This window comes from Canis lupus, chromosome 15, assembly GCF_003254725.2.
Source record: "Canis lupus dingo isolate Sandy chromosome 15, ASM325472v2, whole genome shotgun sequence".
In the NCBI taxonomy this organism is placed as follows: Eukaryota; Metazoa; Chordata; class Mammalia; order Carnivora; family Canidae; genus Canis; species Canis lupus.
In genome coordinates this window covers 15,471,463-15,494,257 of record NC_064257.1, presented here as the reverse complement: position 1 = coordinate 15,494,257, position 22,795 = coordinate 15,471,463, and the positions used below count along the sequence as shown (strand labels likewise).

General features: G+C 43.1%; 1 protein-coding gene across 4 annotated transcripts in view; it reads right to left on the bottom strand.

Moving 5' to 3' along the window:
* Positions 1-517: 517 nt before the first annotated feature.
* EIF2B3 (eukaryotic translation initiation factor 2B subunit gamma) overlaps positions 518-22,795 on the bottom strand; it is a 145,299-nt gene continuing 123,021 nt past the window's right edge. For 3 of the 4 annotated variants that reach the window (XM_049094495.1, XM_049094497.1, XM_049094496.1), the window contains 2 exons: positions 14,615-14,718; positions 6,565-6,638 (listed from right to left, as the gene is read on the bottom strand). In XM_049094495.1, the coding sequence (XP_048950452.1) occupies positions 6,580-6,638; positions 14,615-14,718 (163 nt within the window). In that variant the 3' untranslated portion in view covers positions 6,565-6,579. Of the gene's footprint in view, positions 701-6,564; positions 6,639-14,614; positions 14,719-22,795 lie in introns of those variants that run through there. The other variant, XM_025420314.3, reaches the window with a different exon arrangement.

The following is a 22,795-nucleotide window of genomic DNA, read 5'->3' as shown; positions in this document are numbered from 1 at the left end:
TGCCCAAATTGGCAGCTGTAGAAGCAGTAGCACGTACGGAGGTGGCACGGCCAGCAGCTAGGCTGATGGGGCTAGAAAGCCTGATTAGGGTCAGGAATTGAAGTACTTCCAGGTCCTTTCAGGTGGAAAATGCTTTTATGGACTAGGCTGGGCCCCTCGTCAGGAAGCATTCCTCCTAAGAGCTTTACCCTGCCGCCCCTGCCTGATTGCCACAGTACACAAGAGCAAGGCCGTCGTGTCTTATCCTGTTCTACACACTGGCTCTAGATGGTTTTAACCTCGTGACTCATGAACCCATAGCGTATCCTTGGAGCCTACCTGATACGGAGCTTGCAACGACTCCACAAATCTCTGGCATGTCTTTGGGAACCCCCGCTCCTTTTTTAAAAGTTTATTTAAATAAACTCTAAACACACACACACACACACACACACACAGAATAAAAAAACAAAACAAAACTCTACACTCAACGTGGGGCTTGAAATCACAACCCTGAGATCAAGAGCCTCATGCTCTATTGACTGAGCCAGGCAGGTACCCCATGGGAGCCCTTCTTTATTGGGAAATAAATACAGAGTCAAACAGGTGGGCCAGCCAACATCTGTAGTTCTGAGGGACAAGAGGAAGGAGTCTGTCTTGCTCAGAACTCAGATCTCCATGAGCTGGTCACTCCCCACGATCACTTCGTTCACTCGTTTGGCTACAAAAGAAAAGAGAGAGGTTGTTTGAAAACTGGTAGAAAGGTGTCAATTTCAAACCAAATTGTTTCTAATTTCTGTGTTCATAAACATTTATGTCTCCTAGGTGGCTTTGCTCTTGAAAAGGCTTTGAGAATACAACCTGCCGGGATCCCTGGGTGGCTCAGCGGTTTGGTGCCTGCCTTCAGCCCAGGGCATGATTCTGGAGTCCCGGGATCGAGTCCCACATCGGGCTCCCTGCATGGAGCCTGCTTCTCCCTCTGCCTGTGTCTCTGCCTCTCTCTCTGTGTGTGTCTCTCATGAATAAATGAATAAAATCTTAAAAAAAAAAAAAAAAAAAAGAGAATACAACCTGCCAAAGGGATTATAGGAGAGGCAGCATCTTCCCACACAGGAAGAAGGGACTGATTCTACACCTAGCTTCCAGGAGACTCCACATAGGAGGGGAACTGAATGGGCCCTAAAGGATGAATAGAGGTTTTTTCAGGCAGTGCATCAAGTGCTGGATAAGCAGTGGCCATTATTTTGTAAAGTCCAAACCTATATGGCCCTCCATGACTGATCCTTGCCTACCTCTCCACTTCATGTTCTACATTCTCCACTTATACCTACAAGCAATACTATTTTGTAGCTCTAGACCTTTGCACAGGCTGTTCTGTCTAGAAAGTCTTTCTTGACTCTCATCGCATCACACTCTTACCCTAAATGCCCTAAAACCAAGCACCTCCACTATTGCTTCCACTAAAACCAGTGGAGTTAGGCTTGAGGCTAGGCCCGGACTCCACTATTAGTGGTACCTTCCTGTCCAAACTGTCCATTTCCTGCTTTGTGAAAACACTACTTGATACATACTTCTGTCTCTATGTCATTATCGCATTCTCTTAGACTTCACTGCAAGAATCTCAAGGGGAGAGTTCATACCCCAGTGTCTAGCACAACTACTGGCATGGGAAAGATTTCAGAGGTCCCAGGTAATGATGAGAATAGCATATGATTATTAAGTAGACAGCAAAAGTTCAAAGGAGAAGAGGCTTGGTTAAGGTAGAGAAGCTCAGGGAATTGTAAAGCTGAGTATAAGTTGTCCAAGATGTTTAGAAGAGAAGGAGCAAAGAGGAAGATTATAAACCCTCAATATATTTAGGGGAACACCATGGAAGCTGACCAGTGATGGGGTAGAAGGTAAGAAGAGGGTTAGTATTCTAGGAATAACAGCTATAGAATGGAGGCAGTGAACAAATGGTCTGGGTGGGGTAGAGGGAACCAGGGGCATGCCATCTACTTTTTGCCCAGAGGATGGGGCACATACAGGAGGACAGAGTTTTCCTGTCCTCCATTGGCTCAGACAGAAAAAGCTATCAGCTGGCTGAAAATGGATTCTTTCTGGGCAAGCTTGCCATGGCTTCTAAGGGTCCAACATGTTTCTTGTCACATCTGGGAGCTTGAATGTGACCCTGATAAGTAAGGCAGAAATGTTTGCTTTCCTGAGGCTCTACTTTAGTTTCAGAAGGCTTTGGTGCAGCAAAATGAAGATTTTTTTAAAAGACTTTATTTATTCATGAGAGACACAGAGAGAGGCAGAGACATAGACAAAGGGAAAGGGAGAAGCAGGCTCCCCTCAGGGAGCCCGACGTGGGACTTGATCCCTGAACTCCAGGATCATGCCCAGAGCCGAAAGCAGAGCTTAACCTGAGCCATCCAGGTGTCCCTAAATGAAGATCCTTGATGATGGGACCAAGTTTCATAGAGACACATTTGGGTCTGTTCATACTGCCTATAGGCTGGAGCCTCTAGGTAGGTTTCTGACTGCAGCTTTGGAGACCTTAAGAATTCAGACATGTCTTCTGTTCTATCTACCTTTTCAGCTTTGTTTCTTGCTATATCTCCCTTGTACCCTATATTCTAGATTTTCCATATGATTTGCAGTTTCCAACACATCAGATTGTTTTTGCCTTCAAGTACTTGCTTATGTGGTTCTCCTTTGTGTATTTGATAAATAGCCCAAAAGTTCAAGATTTATTTTATTTATTTTTTAAAAAAGATTTTATTTATTAATCCGTGAGAGACACACACACACACAGAGAAAGACACACACAGGCAGAGGGAGAAGCAGGATCCATGCAGGGAGCCTGACGTGGGACTCCATCCCGGGTCTCCAGGATCACGCCCTGGGCTGAAGGCGTCGCTAAACCGCTGAGCCACCTGGCCTGCCCAAGTTCAAGATTTAGTATTAATTCCTTCCTTGTGCCAGAACTGATCAATTTTTCTTTTATGTCCTTAATTAACCCTGACAGTCTCCTACCATGATATCTGGGACATTTTTTTTTTTAAAAGATTTTATTTATTTATTTGAGAGAGAGAGACAGTGAGAGCACGAGCAGGGCAGAGAGAAGAAGTAGGCTCCCTGCTGAGCCAGGATCTTGACGTGGAGCCCTATCCCAGGACCCTGGGATAATGACCCGAATCAAAAGCAGACATTTAATCAACTGAGCCACCCAGGCGTCCCCGGGAAACTTTTCTTTTCTTTTTTTTTTTTTTTAAATTTTTATTTATTTATGATAGTCACAGAGAGAGAGAGGCAGAGACATAGGCAGAGGGAGAAGCAGGCTCCATGCACCGGGAGCCCAACGTGGGATTCGATCCCGGGTCTCCAAGATCGCGCCCTGGGCCAAAGGCAGGCGCCAAACCACTGCGCCACCCAGGGATCCCCCTGGGAAACTTTTCTATACTCATTTCTGTTTCTGTACTGGGGGCAGCTGGACAGCAAGAGGCAAATCTTTTTTTTTTTTTTAAGATTTTATTTATTTATTCATGAGACACACACACATACACAGAGAAAGAGGCAGAGACACAGGCAGAGGGAGAAGCAGGCTCCATGCAGGGAGCCTGATGTGGGATTCGATCCTGGAACTCCAGGATCATGCCCTGGGCCGAAGGGAGGCGCCAAACCGCTGAGCCACCCAGGGATCCCAGGCAAATCTTTTTCATCTTTACACTTCTAGCCTACCATAGCCTAGAATATAGGAGGCAGTAATAGTTTACTGAATGTATGTGTGTTTTGGGAGTTATATGAGAGTATAGATGTAGGAAAAGAAGCATATACAGAAGAGAAGGCCTCCAACCTTTGTTGAGAGTATAACTGACACACGTGGTGCATTACAGCTAGGGTGTTTAGGGATCCAGAGCATCCTCAGGTCTATTTCTCTAACTTTCCCCACAGGAAGAGAAAACTAGGTCTTGGCTTTTCACAAAGTTTGCTATTATAGCACCATGTTAGACATAGGTAAACTCAGAGAAGAAAAGGATAGGAAAGGGACAAAGAAAAGGTGACAATGTGGGAAAGGAAAGACATTCTGAGTTTCTGGGTTAAAAGGACTTGAGTTTTTTTTTTTTTTTTTTTTAAGATTTTATTTATTTATTTGACAGAGAGAGAGAGCAAGCACAAGTAGGGGGAGATGGAGAGGGAGAAGGAGAGGAAGAGGGAGAAGCAGGCTTCCCACTGAGCAGGGAGCCCGATGCGGGGCTCTATCCCAGGACCCTGGGATCATGACAGGAGCTGAAGGGAGATGCTAACTGACTGGAGCCCAGATGCCCTAACGAGTTCTAATTTGACTTTGAACAGATTATTTCATGTCTTTGGGCTTTAGTTTCCTCATCAAGTGGAGATTCTATAAGATGATTGACATAAAGAGCCCAGCACAATGCTCTGGTAAGTATTAAACAGAAATTACAGAATGGGGCTGGGGCTGGCTGTACTCCTGCCCTAGGAGGTGCTCCTTACACTTCAGAGCCATCTGTTTTCTTCAGTGAAAGGAATGGGAAGGAGGCCCAGAGATACTGCTCAGGCTGCTAAATTCCCTAAAGCTGGGGATGGTCCTGGAGTGTGACTGTCAGTCAGGCTCCACCCTTGAGATAAGGTTGACCAGAAAAGAACAAAGGAAATATTTCTTTGGCTAGCTTCTCAGGGCATCTCTCAAAACTCCTTTTTACCCTTTATCCCTCTACAGCCATGAATCAGCCTCATCATCTCCTATCTAGACTCTGACATTTATTCTTCCTTCATCCAGTCTCTTCCTAGTTTCCAGAGATACTGGGCTGTACTGAAAACAGTCTCAGTTCTAATGAACACTCTACTTGGCCTTCAGTGCTCCAGACCAGAAGGGCAAATGAGGTGTTTGGCTGGCGCAAACAATGCTTTCTTCTGCTCTGCCAGGTTCCAAATAAACACCTGAGCCTTCTTTGGCCTGCCCTACCACTTTCCCCTCTACCCTCTGGTCTGCTCTTGATCTGGGGGTGGGAGAAGACTTACTCATTGGGATTCTGGGAAGAGAGACTAGATCTGGCATTTGGGGGATGGTTGTTATCTTCATGGGGATTCTATAAGGTAGAAAGAATCTGGAGGGAACCAACAAGCCATACTAGTTCTGCTTGGCTAGGGTTGGAAGCAGGTTGCAGTAAACACTTGAAAAGTTCCGGGCTGGAATCAGGTTGGGAAATATCTAGGATCCTAAGTATCCTTCCCGAAGAATACAAAGGGAGGCTGGTAAATTGAGGAGAAACCAATGGGATAGAAGGGAATGACAAGCTGCATATGAAAAGCTGCACTGTTGGGAAGCTGGGAAGGACTGCTGCCAGCCAGGACCTGACCTATACACCCATCAGGTCTACTTTCATGGCCACAGGACTGATCACTGTGGTCACAAGGAAGTGATCCAAGTTATCTCACTGACAATGAGAAGAGACATGAAGTCTCCAATTAGAGTCTCCAGGTTTTGACTTTGTTGGCAGTGGCTTTTCCACTGGCTTGAGCAGGAGGTCAAACTTGACTGCCAGGTTTTTTGCCAGAGACAATCTCATTAACTGAGCATGCTGGGGGTGGGGGAGGACCCAGAGTTTTGTTAGAAAATGGCTGGTTCTGCTGGTGGTGCTAAAGAGGGCAGAGAGGGCTACACTGGGCTACAAGAGTCACATTTTTGGGGTATAAGACTCATATGGATGTAGTGATTCTGGCATGTAAATGATTGAAATCTGGAGAGAGGATAGTATTGCCTCTAAGGATGAATGTTTTTTCCTGAAATCCTTCCATGTAAAGAAGACTGGGGATTTTGCCATCGACCGAGCTGTTTGCTGCTGAGGATCTGAGTTGTTGTTTGTCTGGGTCATCCATAGTAACAGGTCTCAGAGTGTTGCACTAACGGCTAGGAATTTGCTTTCTCCATATGGCTCAGTTGCAAAGAAAAGTGACAGTGGAGTGAGTGCCTGTGGGGCTCAGCCAGTTAGGTGTTTGCCTTCGGGTCATGATTCTGGAGTCCCAGGATCAATCCCCACATCTGAGTGCCTGTGGGGCTCAGCCAGTTAGGTGTTTGCCTTCGGGTCATGATTCTGGAGTCTCAGGATCAATCCCCACATCGGGCTCCCTGCTCAGTGGGGAGTCGGCTTCTCTCTTTGCCCTCACTCTGCTGTGCTGTCTCTCAAATAAATAAAATCTTTTTTTTTTTAAGATTTATTTATTTATGATAGACATAGAGAGAGAGAGAGAGAGAGAGAGAGAGAAGTAGAGACACAGGAGGAGGGAGAAGCAGGCTCCATGCCGGGAGCCTACGTGGGACTCAATCCCTGGACTCCAGGATTGTGCCCTGGGCTAAAGGCAGGTGCTAAACCACTGAGCCACCCAGGGATCCCCTCAAATAAATAAAATCTTAAAAAAAAAAAAAAAAAAAAAAAAAAAAGAGAGAGAGAGAGAGATTGAGAGAGAAAGAAAAGTGACAGCAGGAACAGGTGACTGGCCAGGAGTACCTGTGGCAGGGAGGCACTGACTACTGTGCTGGATGCGCTGGTCCATCCAGCCTAGAGGGCAGAGCAGGAAATGTTGGGATTCTCCAGTTTAGAGTCCAGATGACTTCCCTGGCCACCTCTCTTTCAGGATGACCATTAAAGGGCCTCCTTGATAAAATGGGGACATACAGTGTTAGAGCCAAAAGTCCATGAGATACTAAAGCCTCTGACATTCTAGGAGTTTGGCTAGCCCAGCCTTGTGCTCCCTGATGGGAGATGCCATGACTCAAAACCTCGTATCTCGCATTCAGTTGTCATGCATGCATTCTGCACACAGAATAGAAAGGGTCCTTACAAAAAAAAAAAAAAAAAAAAAAAAAAAAAGAAAGGGTCCTTACAAAGTAAAAGGAAGGAGTACCATTATTTTGTTGGAAATGGGGAGGAGAAGCAGCAGAAACTGTTAGGTTCCAGGTTCCAGCACACAAGAAAGGAGGGATCCCCTAGGGTGGTGGCAAATGGAGTTCATGCATTCAAATATGCCTATGGAGTCTAAACTCTTACAAATCACAAAAGGAAGCAGCTCCTGGCTCCAGGAGGGACTGAAAGGAGAAAGCACTGGAGGATGCTTCTACTTTTTGCTGAGCAGGAAAGAATTTACAAAGACAAAGAGGCAGGAAGGAGGTGGAAGAAACATTGTTTGGGACTACAAACCCAAAGAGAAGAGAACAAAAGACAGACAAATGCAATGAGGTGACAGGAAGAAACAGGATAAGAAAGCAGCTTCATAAACCAGCTGAGCAGCTGCTTTTGAAACTCTGGGGACCCTTCCAAGGCCTTCCCTGGAGTCAGAGAAAAGGCTGAGCATTCTAAATCCTGTTAAAAAATTTTATTAAGAGTTTTTGTTTTTTAATTTTTTAAATGTAAACTGTAGGCCCAATACGGGGCTTAAACTCATGACCCCAAGATCAAGAGTTGTATGCTCTACAGACTGAGCCAGCCAGGCATCCCAATTGAATCCTATTTTATTTTATTTATTTTATTTTATTTATTTTATATTTTATTTTATTTTATTTTATTATTTTATTTTATTTTATTTTGTATTTGTTTGTTTATTTATTTGAATCCTATTGTAAGGAAATTACCAACAGGCCCCAGCTACTCAAGAAAGAAGTGTCTTTGTAACCCAAGGGTAGGCCTGGGTAAGCTGGTGTGTTGAGTTAGAAGAAAGAACCAAGACCTGGGGTTCCTGAAGATCAGAAACAGCTGGGATATGGAGGCCAAATATATTTTTCCAATTGGTCTGCGAAAGATGGACTAAGGGGAGAAAAGGTTTATCACTGATCAGATTCTATTGGCAAGCCAGGTGTGGCTTCTTCCTCTGGTCTTTTTGGAGGTTGTCTGGCAATAATTCAGGATGAAGACCCAGTTTTGTCAATTACTAGTTATGTTCCTTGGGTAAATTTCAACTTTCCTTTTTGTTTTCTTTTTAAAGATATCTATCTATCTATCTATTTATTTATTTATTTATTTATTTATTTATTTATTTATGTATGTATGTATGTATGTATGTATGTATGTATGTATTTATTTATGAGAGAGAGAGAGAGAGAGAGAGAGAGAGAGAGAGAGAGAGAGATGGAGGCAGAGACACAGGCAGAGGGAGAAGCAGGCTCCCTGCAGGGAGCCTGATGTGTGACTCGATCCGGAGTCTCCATGATCATACTCCAGGCTGAAGGCGGCGCTAAACCGCTGAGCCACCCGGCTGCCCAAATTTCAACTTTTCAAAGTCTCTACTTTTCCACTTCATCAATTGGGTCAATAATGAATCCCTACCTCAGAGAGTTCAATAAGATAGTGTATTCGAGAACATTTTAAAGCTATAAACTGCCTGGATGGTGCAGTCAATTAAGCGTCTGACTCTTGGTTTCTGCTTGGGATCTCAGGATTGTGAGATTGATCAAACCCTGCGTTGAGCCCTGTGTGTGGTGTGGCTTGGCATTCAGCACAGAGTCTGCTTGTTCTTCTCCTTCTGCCCCTCATGGCTCAAGTACAAGTTGAATCTCAGATGAATCTTCAAAGCTATAAACAACAACTGTGAGCCAGTGGCATTCTAGGAGGAGAGTGTTATCCATGCATTCAGTGCTGGGAGTTTCAGTTGGTGTGCCAGCCTTCCCACCTCACACACCATCACAGAAGAAAACAGACAAGGCTGCGGTGTCACCATTGACCAACACTTCTGCTTGAAGGCTCTCTGGTGAGGCACTGGGTGGAATGTGTCTGCCACGAATTGAATAAAAATGCCAGCCTTCCTTGTAATAAGGGCATGGACCTATGACATTAGGCTTGACCTACAGAAGGAGCCACCCCAAACTGGGCTGGGAACTAGTGCTAAAAAGAAGTAGGAACCAGAGAGAATCCACTTCGGGCTTGCTGGGTGGTAGAAGCAGCAATCCAAGCTGTGATATCCAGCGTTCAGTGAGGATGGCAGCAGAGTCCCAGCAGAATGGTATAAATCTTGGCTGAGCCCATTTTCTAGGCTTGATTCTGCAGCCATCATAGAACCGTGGGCTTAAACTCTTTATCAGCTTAAATCAGCCAGAGTTCGTTTATGATGCTTATAACATCTTATAAAGAATTACTGATAAACTAGTGACACTCAGGAAAGGCCTCTCAGAAATGACCATTCTCACACACAGAGGAAGAAAGTGCTAAAATGTACTAAGAAAGGAACTGCAGAGGAGAGTTTCATCTAATCTCAAGTAGAGAAATAAAGGTGAAGGATGGTTTCAGGCCTAAACCTCACCTCCCCATTGCATTTATCAGTGTTACATGTGGGTCTTTTATCAGTGTTAAGTTTAGAAAAAAAGTAAGGAGAGATCTCATAATCGCAACCGTTTCAAATATGCCTTATGGATCCAAAATTCATTCACTCATTTGCTCCCTCCCATCTGTCCCCCACTATAAACTAGGACCTGTTCTGAGAGCTAGAAATGCATACTGAAATAAGTCCATCCTTGGCCCTAGGGATCTCAATCTAGTAGAGAGGCACATTCATAAATAATTGCCGTAACTTGTGAGTGTACTTTAATAAAGGTGTTGACAAAGTTCAGGGGTGCAAAAGAAGAAGGAATGCTTAGTTTGGCTGTGGGGAGCCATGGGAAGAATTAGGGAAGGTTCTATAAGGAGAAAACACTTGAGACGAGTCTTCAAAAGAGGAATTCCAGAAGGAGAAGGAATGTATAAAGGTTGTGTCTCCCTGGTTGTGCCCCGGGGAGACACAACCACACTGTGTGGATGGGGAGCTCTAAGGCCCTTGGTGTGCTCCAGGAGTTCTGTGTGCTCCTCACAACATTTAATTATATTTAATTGTCACAATAAAACATCATTATTATTGTCTCAATTTTCCTAGTTTCAAAAATAGAAGGTCCAGGGATGAAAAATCTAACCTGGTGCATACCCAGTGAGTTGCACAGCTGAGATGTGAATCCAGATCTGTTTGATTCTAAAGCTCAAAAGGGAAGTATGTGGCTTTAAAAAAGGGAAGGAGAAAAAACTGAAGAAGGCCTCTGTTTGCTAGGGAGAAGGAAAATCTTGTGGCTTCTACCAATTCAGAATTGGTGGGATTAATTCCTTCAGCAACTCTCCTACTCCACTGTATTTTATTTTATTTTTAAAAAAGATTTTATTTATTCATGAGAGAAAGAGAGAGAGAGAGAGGCAGAGACATAGGCAGAGGAGGCTGACATGGGACTCCATCCCAGATCTCCAGGATCAGGACCTGGGCTGAAGGCGGAGCTAAACCGCTGGGCCACGGGGGCTGCCCCTCCACTCTATTTTAGATGTAGAAATAAAAAGGAATTAGCCATTCTTATTGATCTTGAGTTTTTTTTGTCTACTTTTTGTTTAAAAACATCCAGCCAAATTATGGACCATTCAAATTCTTAGCCCAGCAGAGAAACACTGATGTTTCTATGTCTCTTATGTACTACACAGGCATACCTCAGAAATATTGCATGTTCAGTTCCACTCCAATAAACTGAGTATCCTACTAATGCAAGTCAAATGAATTTTTTGGTTTCCTAGTGCCTATAAAGTTATGTTTATACTATACGGTAGTCTATTAACTGTGTAATAGCATTATGTCTTAAAAAACCAGTTTACATACATTAAAAAAATACTTTATTGTTAAAAAATGCTATCATCTGAGCTTTCAGTGAGTCATCATCTTTTTGCTGGTAGAGGGTCTTGCCTCAATGTTGATGGCTGCAGCCTGGTCAGGGAGGTGGATGCTGAAGGCTGGCATGGCTATGGCAATTTCTTTCTTTTTCATTCATTCATTCATTCATTCATTCATTCATTCATTCATTCATTTATGATAGTCACACAGAGAGAGACAGAGAGAGAGAGAGAGAGAGAGGCAGAGACACAGGCAGAGGGAGAAGCAGGCTCCATGCACCGGGAGCCCAACGTGGGACTCGATCCCGGGTCTCCAGGATCGCGCCCTGGGCCAAAGGCAGGCGCTAAACCACTGCGCCACCCAGGGATCCCCTCTTTTTCTTTTTTTAAAAAGACTATTTATTCATGAAAGACAGGCAGAGACATAGGCAGTGGGAGCAGGCTCCCTACTGGGAGCCAGATGCGGGACTCGATCCCAGGACCCAAGGATCACGACTTGAGACAAAGGCAGATGCTCAACCACTGAGCCACCCAAGTGCCCCCCTCCCTTTTTTTTTTTTTAATTTTTATTTATTTATGATAGTCACACAGAGAGAAAGAGAGAGAGGCAGAGACACAGGCAGAGGGAGAAGCAGGCTTCACGCACCAGGAGCCCGATGTGGGATTCGATCCCGGGTCTCCAGGATCGCGCCCTGGGCCAAAGGCAGGCGCCAAACCGCTGCGTCACCCAGGGATCCCTCTTTTTTTTTTTTAAAGGCAATTTCTTAAAATAAGACAAGGAAGTTTGCCACACTGATTGACTCTTCCTCTCAGAAATGATTTCCCTATAGCATGTGATGTAGTTTGATAGCATTTTACCCACAGAACTTCTTTCAAAATTGGAGTCAATCCTCTGAAACCCTGCAGCTGCTTTAGCAACTAAGTCTATGTAATGTCCTAAATCCTTTGTTGTCATTTCCACAATCTTCACAGCATCTTCACCGGGAGTAGATTCCATCTCAAGAAATCACTTTGTTTGTCCATAAGATGTAACTCCTCATCTGTTCAGGTTTTATCATGAGATTGCAGCATTTCAGTCACATCTTCAGACTCCATTTCTAATTCTAGTTCTCTTGCTCTTTCCACCACATCTGTAGTTACTTCCTCCCCTGAAGTCTTAAACCCCTCAAAGTCATCCATGAGGGTTGGAATCACCTTCTTCCCAAGTCCTATTCATGTTGCTATCTTGATCTCTTCCTGTGGATCACAAATTTTCTTTTTTTTTTTTTTAAGATTTATCTATTTATTTTATATATAGAGAGATCATACGAATATGGGAGGAAGGAGCAGAAGGAAAGGAAGAGAGAGGATTTAAAAAAAAAAAGATTTTATTTATTTATTTATTCATGAGAGACAGAGAGAGAGCCAGAGACATAGGCAGGGGGAGAATATCCCAGGACCCCGGGATCACATCTGAGCCAAATGCAGTGCTCAACTGCTGAGCCACCCCGGTGCCCTGGAGAGAGATCTTAAGCAGACTCTTTATTGAGTGTGGAGCCCAATGCAGGGCTCGATCTCATGACCCTGAGATCATGACCTGAGCCAAAATCAAGAGGCAGATGCTCAACTGACTGAAACACCCAGGTACCCCTGAACCACAAATGTTCTAAGAACATTTAGAATGGTGAATCCTTTCTAGAAGGTTTCATTTTACTTTGCGTACATCCTTCAGAGGAATCACTCTGTATGGTAGCCTTAAGAAATGTACTTCTTTTTTTAGAGAGAGAGAGGGAGAGAGAACATGAGTGAGCAAGTGGGGTGGGGGAGGAGTAGTGTGTGGGGGAGGGGCAGAGGGAAAGAATCTTAAGCAGGCCTAGAATGGAGCCTAATTGGGCTTGATCTCATGACCCTGAGATCATGACCTAAGCCAAAATCAGGAGTCAGATGCTTAACTGAATGAGCCACTGAAGTGTGCCAAGAAATCTATTTCTTAAATAATAAGACTTTTATTCTTTGATCTGTGGGCTACAGAATGGATGTTGTGTTAGGCATGAAAACAATATGAATCTTATTGTACATCTCCACCAGAGTTCTTGGGTGACCAAGTGCATCATTAATGAACAGTATTCTGAAAATAATTTTTTTTCTAAGGAGTAATTCTCAACAGTGAGGTTAAACTATTTAGTAACTCATGCTATAAACATCCAGGCTTTGTTGTTGCATGTATAGAACATAGGCAGAGTAGATTTAGCATAATTCTTTTTTTAAAGATTTTATTTATTTATTCATGAGAGAGAGAGAGAGAGAGTAAGAGAGAGGCAGAGACACAAGCAGACTCCATGCAGGGAGCCTGACGTGGGACTCGATCCCAGGATTCCAGGATCATGCCCTGGGCTGAAGGCAGGAGCTAAACCTTTGAGCCACCAGGGCTGCCCTACTTCTCCTTTCTATGGAAGTACTAGATGGCATCTTCTTCCAATAGAAGGCTGTTTAGTGTGGCTACTTTCATTAATTGTCTTATAGACAGATCTTTTGGATAACTTACTGGACCTTCTCTCTCAGCTCTTGCTGCTTCACCTTTACCTCTATGTTATGGAGATGGCTTCTTTCTTCCAAACTCATGAACCCACCTGTGGTAGTTTCCAACTTTTCTTCTGAAGCTTCCTTACCTGTCTCAGCCTCCACAGAATTAAAGAGTGAGGGCCTTGCTCTGGTTAGGCTTTGGTTTAAAGGGAATATTGTGGCTGATTTGATCTTCTACTCAGACCACTCAAACTTTCTCCATATCAGCAATAAAGTGGTTTTGCTAATCATTTGTGTGCTCACTACAGTAGCACTTTTAATTTCCTTCAAGAACTTTTCTTTTGAATTCACAACTTGGCTGTTTGGCACACAAGGCCCAGCTTTCACCCTATCTTGGCTCTTAACATGCCTGCCTCACTTAAAAGCTTGAATCATTTCTACCTTTAGATTTCAAGTGAGAGACCTGCAACTTTTCCTTTCACTTAAACACTAGAGGCCATTGTAGGGTTATTAATTGGTCTAATTTTAATATTGTCTCTCAGGGAATAGGGAGGCTAGAGGCTAGGAAAGAGGGTTATGACCAAGAGTAAGAACACACACAAGGTTTATCAGTTAAATTCACCATTTTATATGGATGCAGTTCATGGAGTCCCTCCCCCCCCCCTTACAACAGTAACATCAAAAATCACTGACCACAGATCACCATAACAAATATAATAATAATGAAAAAGTTTGAAATACTGCAAGAATTACCAAAATGTGACAGAGAGACATGGAGTGAGCAAACATTGTTGGAAAAATGGCACCCACAGACTTGCACAACACAAGGTTGCAACTAACCTTCAATTTGTAAGACATACAGTATCTGTGAAGCACAATAAAAAGAAGTGCAATAAAACAAGATCTGTACAAGGTATGCCTGTACAGTTTTTCTCCAGCTACAGACCAGAGCTAACAGCATAGCTCGTAACATCACCTTGAAGAGAACAGAAGCCTTTGAGTGAATGGCTTCTAAAGAAGCTGCTAACCTTTCTCTGGGCCAGGAACCTATGGGACCACGTCTCTTAAATATCAGGTCAGACAAGGTACTCAAGGAGTTTAGGAGGTCAAAAGCTAGTTTTGTTGCTTTTGTTGGATTGCTGGCCTTTCTCACTTATGTCTAAGAGCCACTATGAAGATTTGGTAATACTCTGGGGGCCATTCGATCTTTTTGGTATGTTTTTAAATTTTAGATAATAAGGCTGCATATATTTATCTGTAAGATAAATTCCTAAAAATGGAACTGTTAAGTCAAAGGCAAAAGGTTTGACAGTGATGTCCATCCCCCTCCAAAATGGCTTTATTGATTCATGTTCTCCCCTACAGAGCATGCTTGTGCTTCTTCCCTTAATTGTCACTGACACTGTGCACCATCTACACTACCGTGCTAAGTAAAAAATGGCATCTGTGATTGCAATTTGGTTTACCTTTGGCTTCAATCCTCTGGCCATTTCCAATTAGGCAGTTCTTGATGTCCACTCCCTTCTCGATCACAGCATTGTTGCAGATAACGCTGCCCTGGATGTTGCTTCTGTAATACAGTAGCCAAGTTAAAGAGTGTCCATGGCTCTCATCACCATCCTCACCACTGTGGGTTGGGGCTCTTCAATGAGCTAGGAATAGAGGCTCCATCCAATTAATGGCTACATGCCTCAAGTTATCACTAGGAGACAGAATGGCTTAGCTGGGCCAACGGTAGATTTGACTTTAGCAAAGTCCAGAGTTTAGATATGCTCATAATGCTCTTTCCCACAATGGCTTGACAACTGCAGACCCTATGACTTCAGTTTTTTAGGTACCCCAGACCTGGAGGTCTAAACTCTACCCAGTCTCTCCTTTTTTGGTGTGGGGTGTGGCACTAGTCCCATACTGACCCATCAATCTAGCTTCTCACTTGGAAATATATTCCAAATTTCATTTAAGACTTAGATTAAAAAAAAAAAAAGACTTAGATTCCATGAATCTTCCTAGGAAATCAGCTATGGAAACAATAGATGCCCCACAGCTCTCACAACAGACTCTGGTTAATCAAAACCATACTCATTTAGAAAACCAAAACCAAAACCCAATGTTTTTTATAACTAGCTCCATGCCACATCAAAGACTACTATAGATCCTAAAGCCAAGCCACACTCTCAAGAGTAGCACCTCTTGCTTTTAGCATCTGAATGTTGAAGGAGCATCCTTCTGGCTCCTGAAGACCTGGTGAGTGAGAAGAAAGGTCCTTTTGAAAGTCTTCACTAGGCACCCACTATCTACCTACTCCTAGGTGCTATGCTAATAATCTTTTTTTTTTTTTTAAGATTTTATTTATTTATTCATGATAGACATAGAGAGAGAGAGAGAGAGGCAGAGACACAGGCAGAGGGAGAAGCAGGCTCCATGCCGGGAGCCCGACGCGGGACTCAATCCCAGGACTCCAGGATCGCGCTCTGGGCCAAAGGCAGGCGCTAAACCGCTGAGCCACCCAGGGATCCCCTATGCTAATATTCTATGATAGGATGTAATGATAGGAGTGATAGGAGTGATAGGAGTAACTTACAAATCTAGCCATTTCACCAGAAAAATCATCTGAGCAGTGTAAAAAATAACAAACAAAGACACCCTCATTGTCCTGGCTTCCATCAATCTTTTTTGGTAGGTCTGAGATGGGGGTGCCTCACGTACTTAATTAGAAAAAAATTACATGATTCTGGGAGTATCATTTTTGCCTCTGATGCAGTACCAATAACAAACACATTTTGCAGATGAGGTAACAGATTTAGGGAAATTAAACCATTTACCCTAAACCACATAATTGCCAAGTAGCAGATTCAAATCCAGGTCTGCCTGACTCTAGAATCCATACATTTAATCATAAAGCCATATAAAGAAATCGAGGGAAGACAAGACTGGAGGAAGCTTGCTTGAAACTGCCAACTTGCTTTTCTGAGCCAAATGGCTGGCTCTGTGAAAAGGAAGGGCTCTGTCCTACCAAGGGAATAATCACTGCCCTCAAGAGTCAGAAGTGGGCAGCTAGAGGGGAGAAGGAAGGTGAGTAGGAAGGGTGTGAGCATCCATTTAAGCAAACAAAACAAAACAAAACAAAACAAAACAAAACAAAACACCAATTAAGGAAAAATCCTCAGGCAACCCAGAAGGCAGGGAGGGGGGATGGGAGGAGGAGACATTCCAAAGACTGAAACTATTAATGCACAGGTCATTACAAAAGATTCTTCCCAAATGCCAAAACTTTAGTAAAATGCAGAAAAGGAATTCTAGCCCGTTTATGGCATTCCAGAGTCTTCTTTATCTCTATTCTTCTGGAAGGTTAAAATTGGTCAGAAAGCAGCAGAAGGCCAAAGCTACAGCACCTCTGTGGTGTGGGCTAGAGATAGGCAGACAGTATTAGTTTATTTTTTTGGCTTAAGTTCAGGATACACGAAAAAAAATTTGGGATACATAGTGGGTCAGCATTAAGAGACCTTCCAGAACTTTCCAACTTGCCTTCTGTAAAGCCTTCTGCAAAGTAGTCCAATAAGCAGTTGGGGTGGTTTCTGCTTCTTGATGAAAATTCCCCCAAAAAGAGTAGTAAGGAAGTATAGAAAGCCTCAGAAACAGGCTCCTGGGACACAGCAGGCTCATAATTGGCCACTGGTTTGTACTGAAAAGTCTCCTGTCTTTTTTCAAAGTGGGAGTAGGAGAATACTTCCTGCTCAGTAGTTTAAGACCCTGAGAATGCATGTTCTGGAGCTAGGGAAGGGGTAAACATAGTTGGCAGACAAGAAACAGCCTAGAGGAATTGAAGCGGCCATAATTAGAGACTACTACATGGCTATTTTGGAATTTGGGATCTAAATGGGAACCATTTCTGGAAGGAAGAGGCTAGATTGACTGAGGTCAGATTCCCATAGCAATGGAGAGCCTGGTTCTCTTTAGGTCTGGCAAGTCTGATTGAGGTGTTCAGAAACCCTGTCTCATTTATTTTATGTATAACTCCCTCTAAGACACATAAACTACCAATGTAGAGCCTGCAGATGTGATGGGGGAAAAGTGGGTTAATTGAAAAGAAGTTGGGGGCTCTCCTGAAGCTCTTGGTCAAAAGATCTGTGGAAGGCTTAGAGATGAACACCTGACAAAATGCTTAGTGAGTGTGAAGCTCTTTTCTGCCATTTGTTTCTTCATTGTTTCGTATTGCCACTACTACGGTCACAAGTCACCTCCATTAGCAAGGCTGAGGTATTCAGGAAAAATGTCAAGTCAATACAGCTTTCCGCCTAACCAGAAGGAAATTCTAAGATTAAGGATTTTATTGAAAGTGTGTATGTGCTCCTGCTAGAGAGGAAGGACTGATACGACCTCATCAAATAAGCCCTCTCCATGGTGCCAATCTATAATAATGGCTTTGCCTTTTCTGTTCCATGTGTAAAGTGGAGGGGAGGTGACTTCCTCTATGGCTCAAGAAAAGAACTGGCCCAATTCCAAAACTATGGTTTTTGCAATGTAGTTTTAACTCTTAGCTTGATACTAAGGACTCCACTGTGCTAATACCAGTTGTGTTTTCTAAGAAGCCATTCAGATGGCTAAGATTAATGGGATTTTGGTCCTAATTTCTAGTTGGTGGGGTTAAATTATTATTTTTTTTGAGGAGGGGGAGGGGCAAAAGGAGCAGGAGAAAGAATCTTAACCGTTCCACACACAGCTCAGAGCTGAGCCAAAGGCTGGGCTCATTTCTACAACCCAGAGATCATGACCTGAACCAAAATTGAGTCTGATGTTTGACAGACTGAGGGACCCAGGAGCCCCTTGGTGTGCTTAAATCTTAAGCTAAACTGCAGGCTTTGGGGAATTACCCTGAAAATTCTAAGGCTTCAGTGGAGAAGACCATGAGAAAAAAACAGAGGTCTACAGTAAGATCTGTAGATCCACTGCTTGGTCAAGCACACTAGGCCGTACTATGTTGTGGCCTAGGACATAAGGAAGAAGGCCTGGCCAGGGAAGCAAGAGGGCCTCCAAATTCTAGTTGCTCTTCTGGTTTTGGTTAGAAGTTTCTTCAGTTTATTACAGAAGTAAAAGGAACTCACATGACTCTGATGTCGAATATTTCTCAGTCATTACACAAAGCATTTTATGTTCATTATGTAACTTAATCCTTTTAGCAAGCCTGCAAGGATGGTGGTATTTATTCTAATTTTTACAGGGAAATTTGAGGCTCACAGAAGTTGAGCAATGTGCCCAAGCCTACACAGTGGTAACTCTCCATTGTGTGAGGGACTCGGACTTGGCTGGTGACTGGGCAGTATTTGGCAAAGAGCCATGAAACTTTTCAGTAACTCTGAAGACAGGCAGGTTTTCTTTAGACAGAAGCTGGTAGGCTTTCTAAACTTACTCATAGTCTTGGGTGAGAAAAGAGTATGGAATTGGAGATACGCATAGTTTTTCTAGTCGCATGACTAAAGCCTGACTTTAGGCCAGCTCACTACTTTAGTCCAAAGATAATGGTTGAGTCACCTGGATTTCCCCAGAGGCAAGAGCCTCTAAACCTTAGCCCAAGGGATCTTGTCTAAGAATCCCTCTAGATGAAGAATCATGTATTATTATTATTAATTAAAGATTTTATTTATTTGACAGAGCGATAATAAAAGCACAAGCAAGGGGAGAGGGTAGGCAGAGGGAGAGGAAGAAGTAGGCTCCCTGCTGAGCTGGGAGCCCCATGTGGGGCTTGATCCCAGGACCCTAAGATCATGACCTGAGCTGAAGACAGACGCTTAACCCACTGAGCCACCCAGGCACCCACGCTTAACCCACTGAGCCACCCATGCATTTTTAATGAAATATTCCAGGCACAGAAAAAAGTCTGTATTAGTAGACAATATCGTTTTCCATGCTTTAAGATGGATATAAATAAATAAATAAGATGTATATAAATATATACATATATAATTCTCTATGTATCCCTCTGCAACTTGTTTTTTTTTCCGTTCAACATCATATTTGTGAGATTTACCAGGTTAATTCAAGTAATGAGACATAGTGCTTGAGAAATCTCTCACCTTCCTGTCTATGGTCAGTCTTGCTCCTGGTTCTCAGATGAAAATGTACTGGCTTCAGTGAGCAGGCTGAAAATGTCCTCCCTTAAGTTCCATGTGTCTCTCTTCACTATGTAAAGGTTTGGTGGTGAGAAATGTCTCCCTTCTAAGAAACCTAAGTCCTTCTATTCCCTAAACAGAAGCTAAGAAAAAGAAGGGTTTGGAGGGAATTAAAGAAATGAAGTAGTAACCTCAAAGAATTAAGATGTAGTATTCTCCATCCAAGAAGATGGGTTTAGTAGAGGCAAGGAATGAGTCAAAAGTCCTAAGGAACCCCTTTAAGTACAGGGGATCTTTCTAAAGTTTCACAATTTGGTATTTCCACGAATATTACAAAGAAACACGGACATGATTCTTCTAATAATCTAATAATCGCAAAAAATAATTTGTGACTCTAATTACCACAGATTAAATTTCATGTTTAAGGGAGTTCACTTTTATACACAACCTACCCATTTATCAATATTTTCCTTCCTCCCTTCCTCCCTTTCTGATTTTATTTATTAGAGACACAGAAAGAGAGACACAGGCAGAGGGAGAAGCAGGCTCCATGCAGGGAGCCCGACGTGGGACTCGATCCAGGGTCTTCAGGATCACACCCTGGACTGGAGGCGGCACTAAACTGCTCAGCCACCAGGGCTGCCTTTTTTTTTATTTTTTATTTTTTTTAATTTTTATTTATTTATTTATTTATTTATTTATTTATTTATTTATTTATTTATTTATTTATTTATTTATGATAGGCACACAGTGAGAGAGAGAGAGGCAGAGACACAGGCAGAGGGAGAAGCAGGCTCCATGCACCGGGAGCCCGACAGTGGGATTCGATCCCGGGTCTCCAGGATCGCGCCCTGGGCCAAAGGCAGGCGCCAAACCGCTGCGCCACCCAGGGATCCCCCAGGGCTGCCTTTTTGTTTCATTTCTTACTTGGCTATATTATGTCTTCAAATGGAGTTTTCCAAAACTCCATTTCATGGAGTTCATGGTTCATGGGTGACACATCTCCTGTGCCCTGGAATATTTCTGATGATTTCATATTTCAATCATAATTTGACTAAGCTATAAGATCCTTTTTTTTTTTTTTTAAAGATTTTATTTATTTATTCATGATAGTCACACAGAGAGAGAGAGAGAGAGGCAGAGACATAGGCAGAGGGAGAAGCAGGCTCCATGCAGGGAGCCCGATGTGGGATTCGATCCCGGGTCTCCAGGATCGCGCCCTGGGCCAAAGGCAGGCGCCAAACCGCTGCGCCACCCAGGGATCCCCCAGGGCTGCCTTTTTGTTTCATTTCTTACTTGGCTATATTATGTCTTCAAATGGAGTTTTCCAAAACTCCATTTCATGGAGTTCATGGTTCATGGGTTACACATCTCCTGAGCCCTGGAATATTTCTGATGATTTCATATTTCAATCATAATTTGACTAAGCTATAAGATCCTTTTTAAAAAATATTTTATTTATTTATTCATGAGAGACACAGAGAGAGAGGCAGAGACATGGGCAGAGGGAGAAGCAGGCTCCATGCAGGGAGCCCGATGCGGGACTCGATCCCAGGACCCTGGGATCACACCCTGAGCCAAATGCAGAGGCTCAATCACCGAACTACTCAGGTGCCCCTAAGCTATAGGATTCTTAGGTTACGATCGTTTCTCCTCCAAATTTTCTAAATGTTGTCACAAAAATGTCTGAGGACAGCCCTCCTATGTGCCTCAATGTTTTTTTTTCTTTCAGTTCCATATGCTTTGAGATTTTGCAAAAGAGATGTTTGCCAATTCTCCTTTGGTTTACCCATGCCCTTATTCCTTATTCTGGTTGAATCTTGGTGTTTTCTTTGGATCTGATTTACATTCCATTGTGTCTGGAAGATATTCTTTAGTCTGTGTACAGGTATGTGGTGTTATCTAGTTTTTCGTTTTTTTATTTTATTTTTTTGTTTTAAAGATTTTATTTATTTATTTATGAGAGACATAGAGAGAGAGGCAGAGACACAGGCAGAGAAGAAGCAGGCTCCCTGGAGGGAGCCTGATGTGGGACTCCATCGCAGGACCCTGGGATCATACCCTGAGCCAAAGGCAGATGCTCAGCCACTGAGTCACCCAGGTGCCCTAGTATTATCTAGTTTTATAATAGATGAAGCTTCCTTTTCTAGTTTTGTTTGTATGTTTTTATTTTGGTGAGTTTCAAGGAATGAAGCACTTGACGCTTTTTTTCTAGAAGTAGACACAGCTTTTGGCTAATTATAATTATAGCAGGGGAAGTTAAATCAGAAATTTCTATGTCTCATTTGGAAAATACAAGATATCTAGTATATAAAAGGTACAGTATTAGCTATTAAGAGATACAAAGATATAGGAAAACCATTTCTGTATTCAAGGAAATCTACAGTTGAGGAAAAAAGAAAAATGCACTAAATGGCACACGAGCATACATTAAGTGTTATGGGTGCACAGGGAACAGAAGTAGGGGATGTAATTTCTGGCTGGGACAATTCAAGAAGGCTGCATGCAGGAGCTGGAATATATATTGGATTTTGAAAGATGAGTAGGAGGATTTCTATAGGTAAAGATCTCTAGAGAGAGGCAATTGAGGCAGAGTGAATGTCAGGAATAAAGGGGAGTAGAAAAGTAAGGGGCCCAGTGAGCAGGGCAGTCAGTTGAGTGTAGGTGAAGAGGACGCTCAGGGGTAACAGTGGGAAGCAATAATGTATTGTTTGGCTCTGAGTGCTGCACTTGCTACCTGTAGTAGCACAGAAAATCTAGATGAAAACTTGGCTCCCTGGCCTGCCTGCCTGCATGTGAAAGAACTACTTTACACTGCTGCTTGGGTCACTCATTTTGGACTAGGAGGAGCTACAGGAGATGTTGCACAAGACCAGAGAGCCAATGAGACAGAACACAGAACTGATACTGAAGCCTCGACAATGAAGTTTTCACTAGGCTTTGAATTGATGGGGATCGGCTGTCATACAACTTGGAATTTCTACCAAAAACTGAAAATGAGAAAGACAGGCAGGAGCCTTGTCTGCATAGTCTCGCCTACACGTTCCCCAAGGTGGTCCTATTAGCATCCCTCAAGCCCTGAGCACCTTGTTCAAGCCACTGTCCAGAAAGCCTCGGCAGCTCACCACTGCTGGCAGAGACAAGCAAGCCCGGAATATGAGAAACCCCCTTCTGGATAAATTCATGCTCCTACTCTGCCACTCAGTTCAGATATAACAGCAACAGGGTAATAAAGTCTCATGCGACTGCAATTTAATTACTTTTCCCAAATTTACCATAAGTAATTAAAACTAAATGACCTGGAAATAATGGGAAAAGGTTCATATGGGATGCAGGATGTCTGATCTTATCACCAGGAGCTAATTTGCCCCAGATTGGGTAATCTCTAATGCTTCCCTAGTCATTAGCCTCATGTAGGCTGCCTACATCTCTCCAAGTTTTTTAGTGGAAAAATAGCAGCCACCGCCATCTAAACCTTTACTGTTTCCTTAGCTTATAAACCCATCCAAGATTATACCTCCTCCAAAACAGCAATGGACT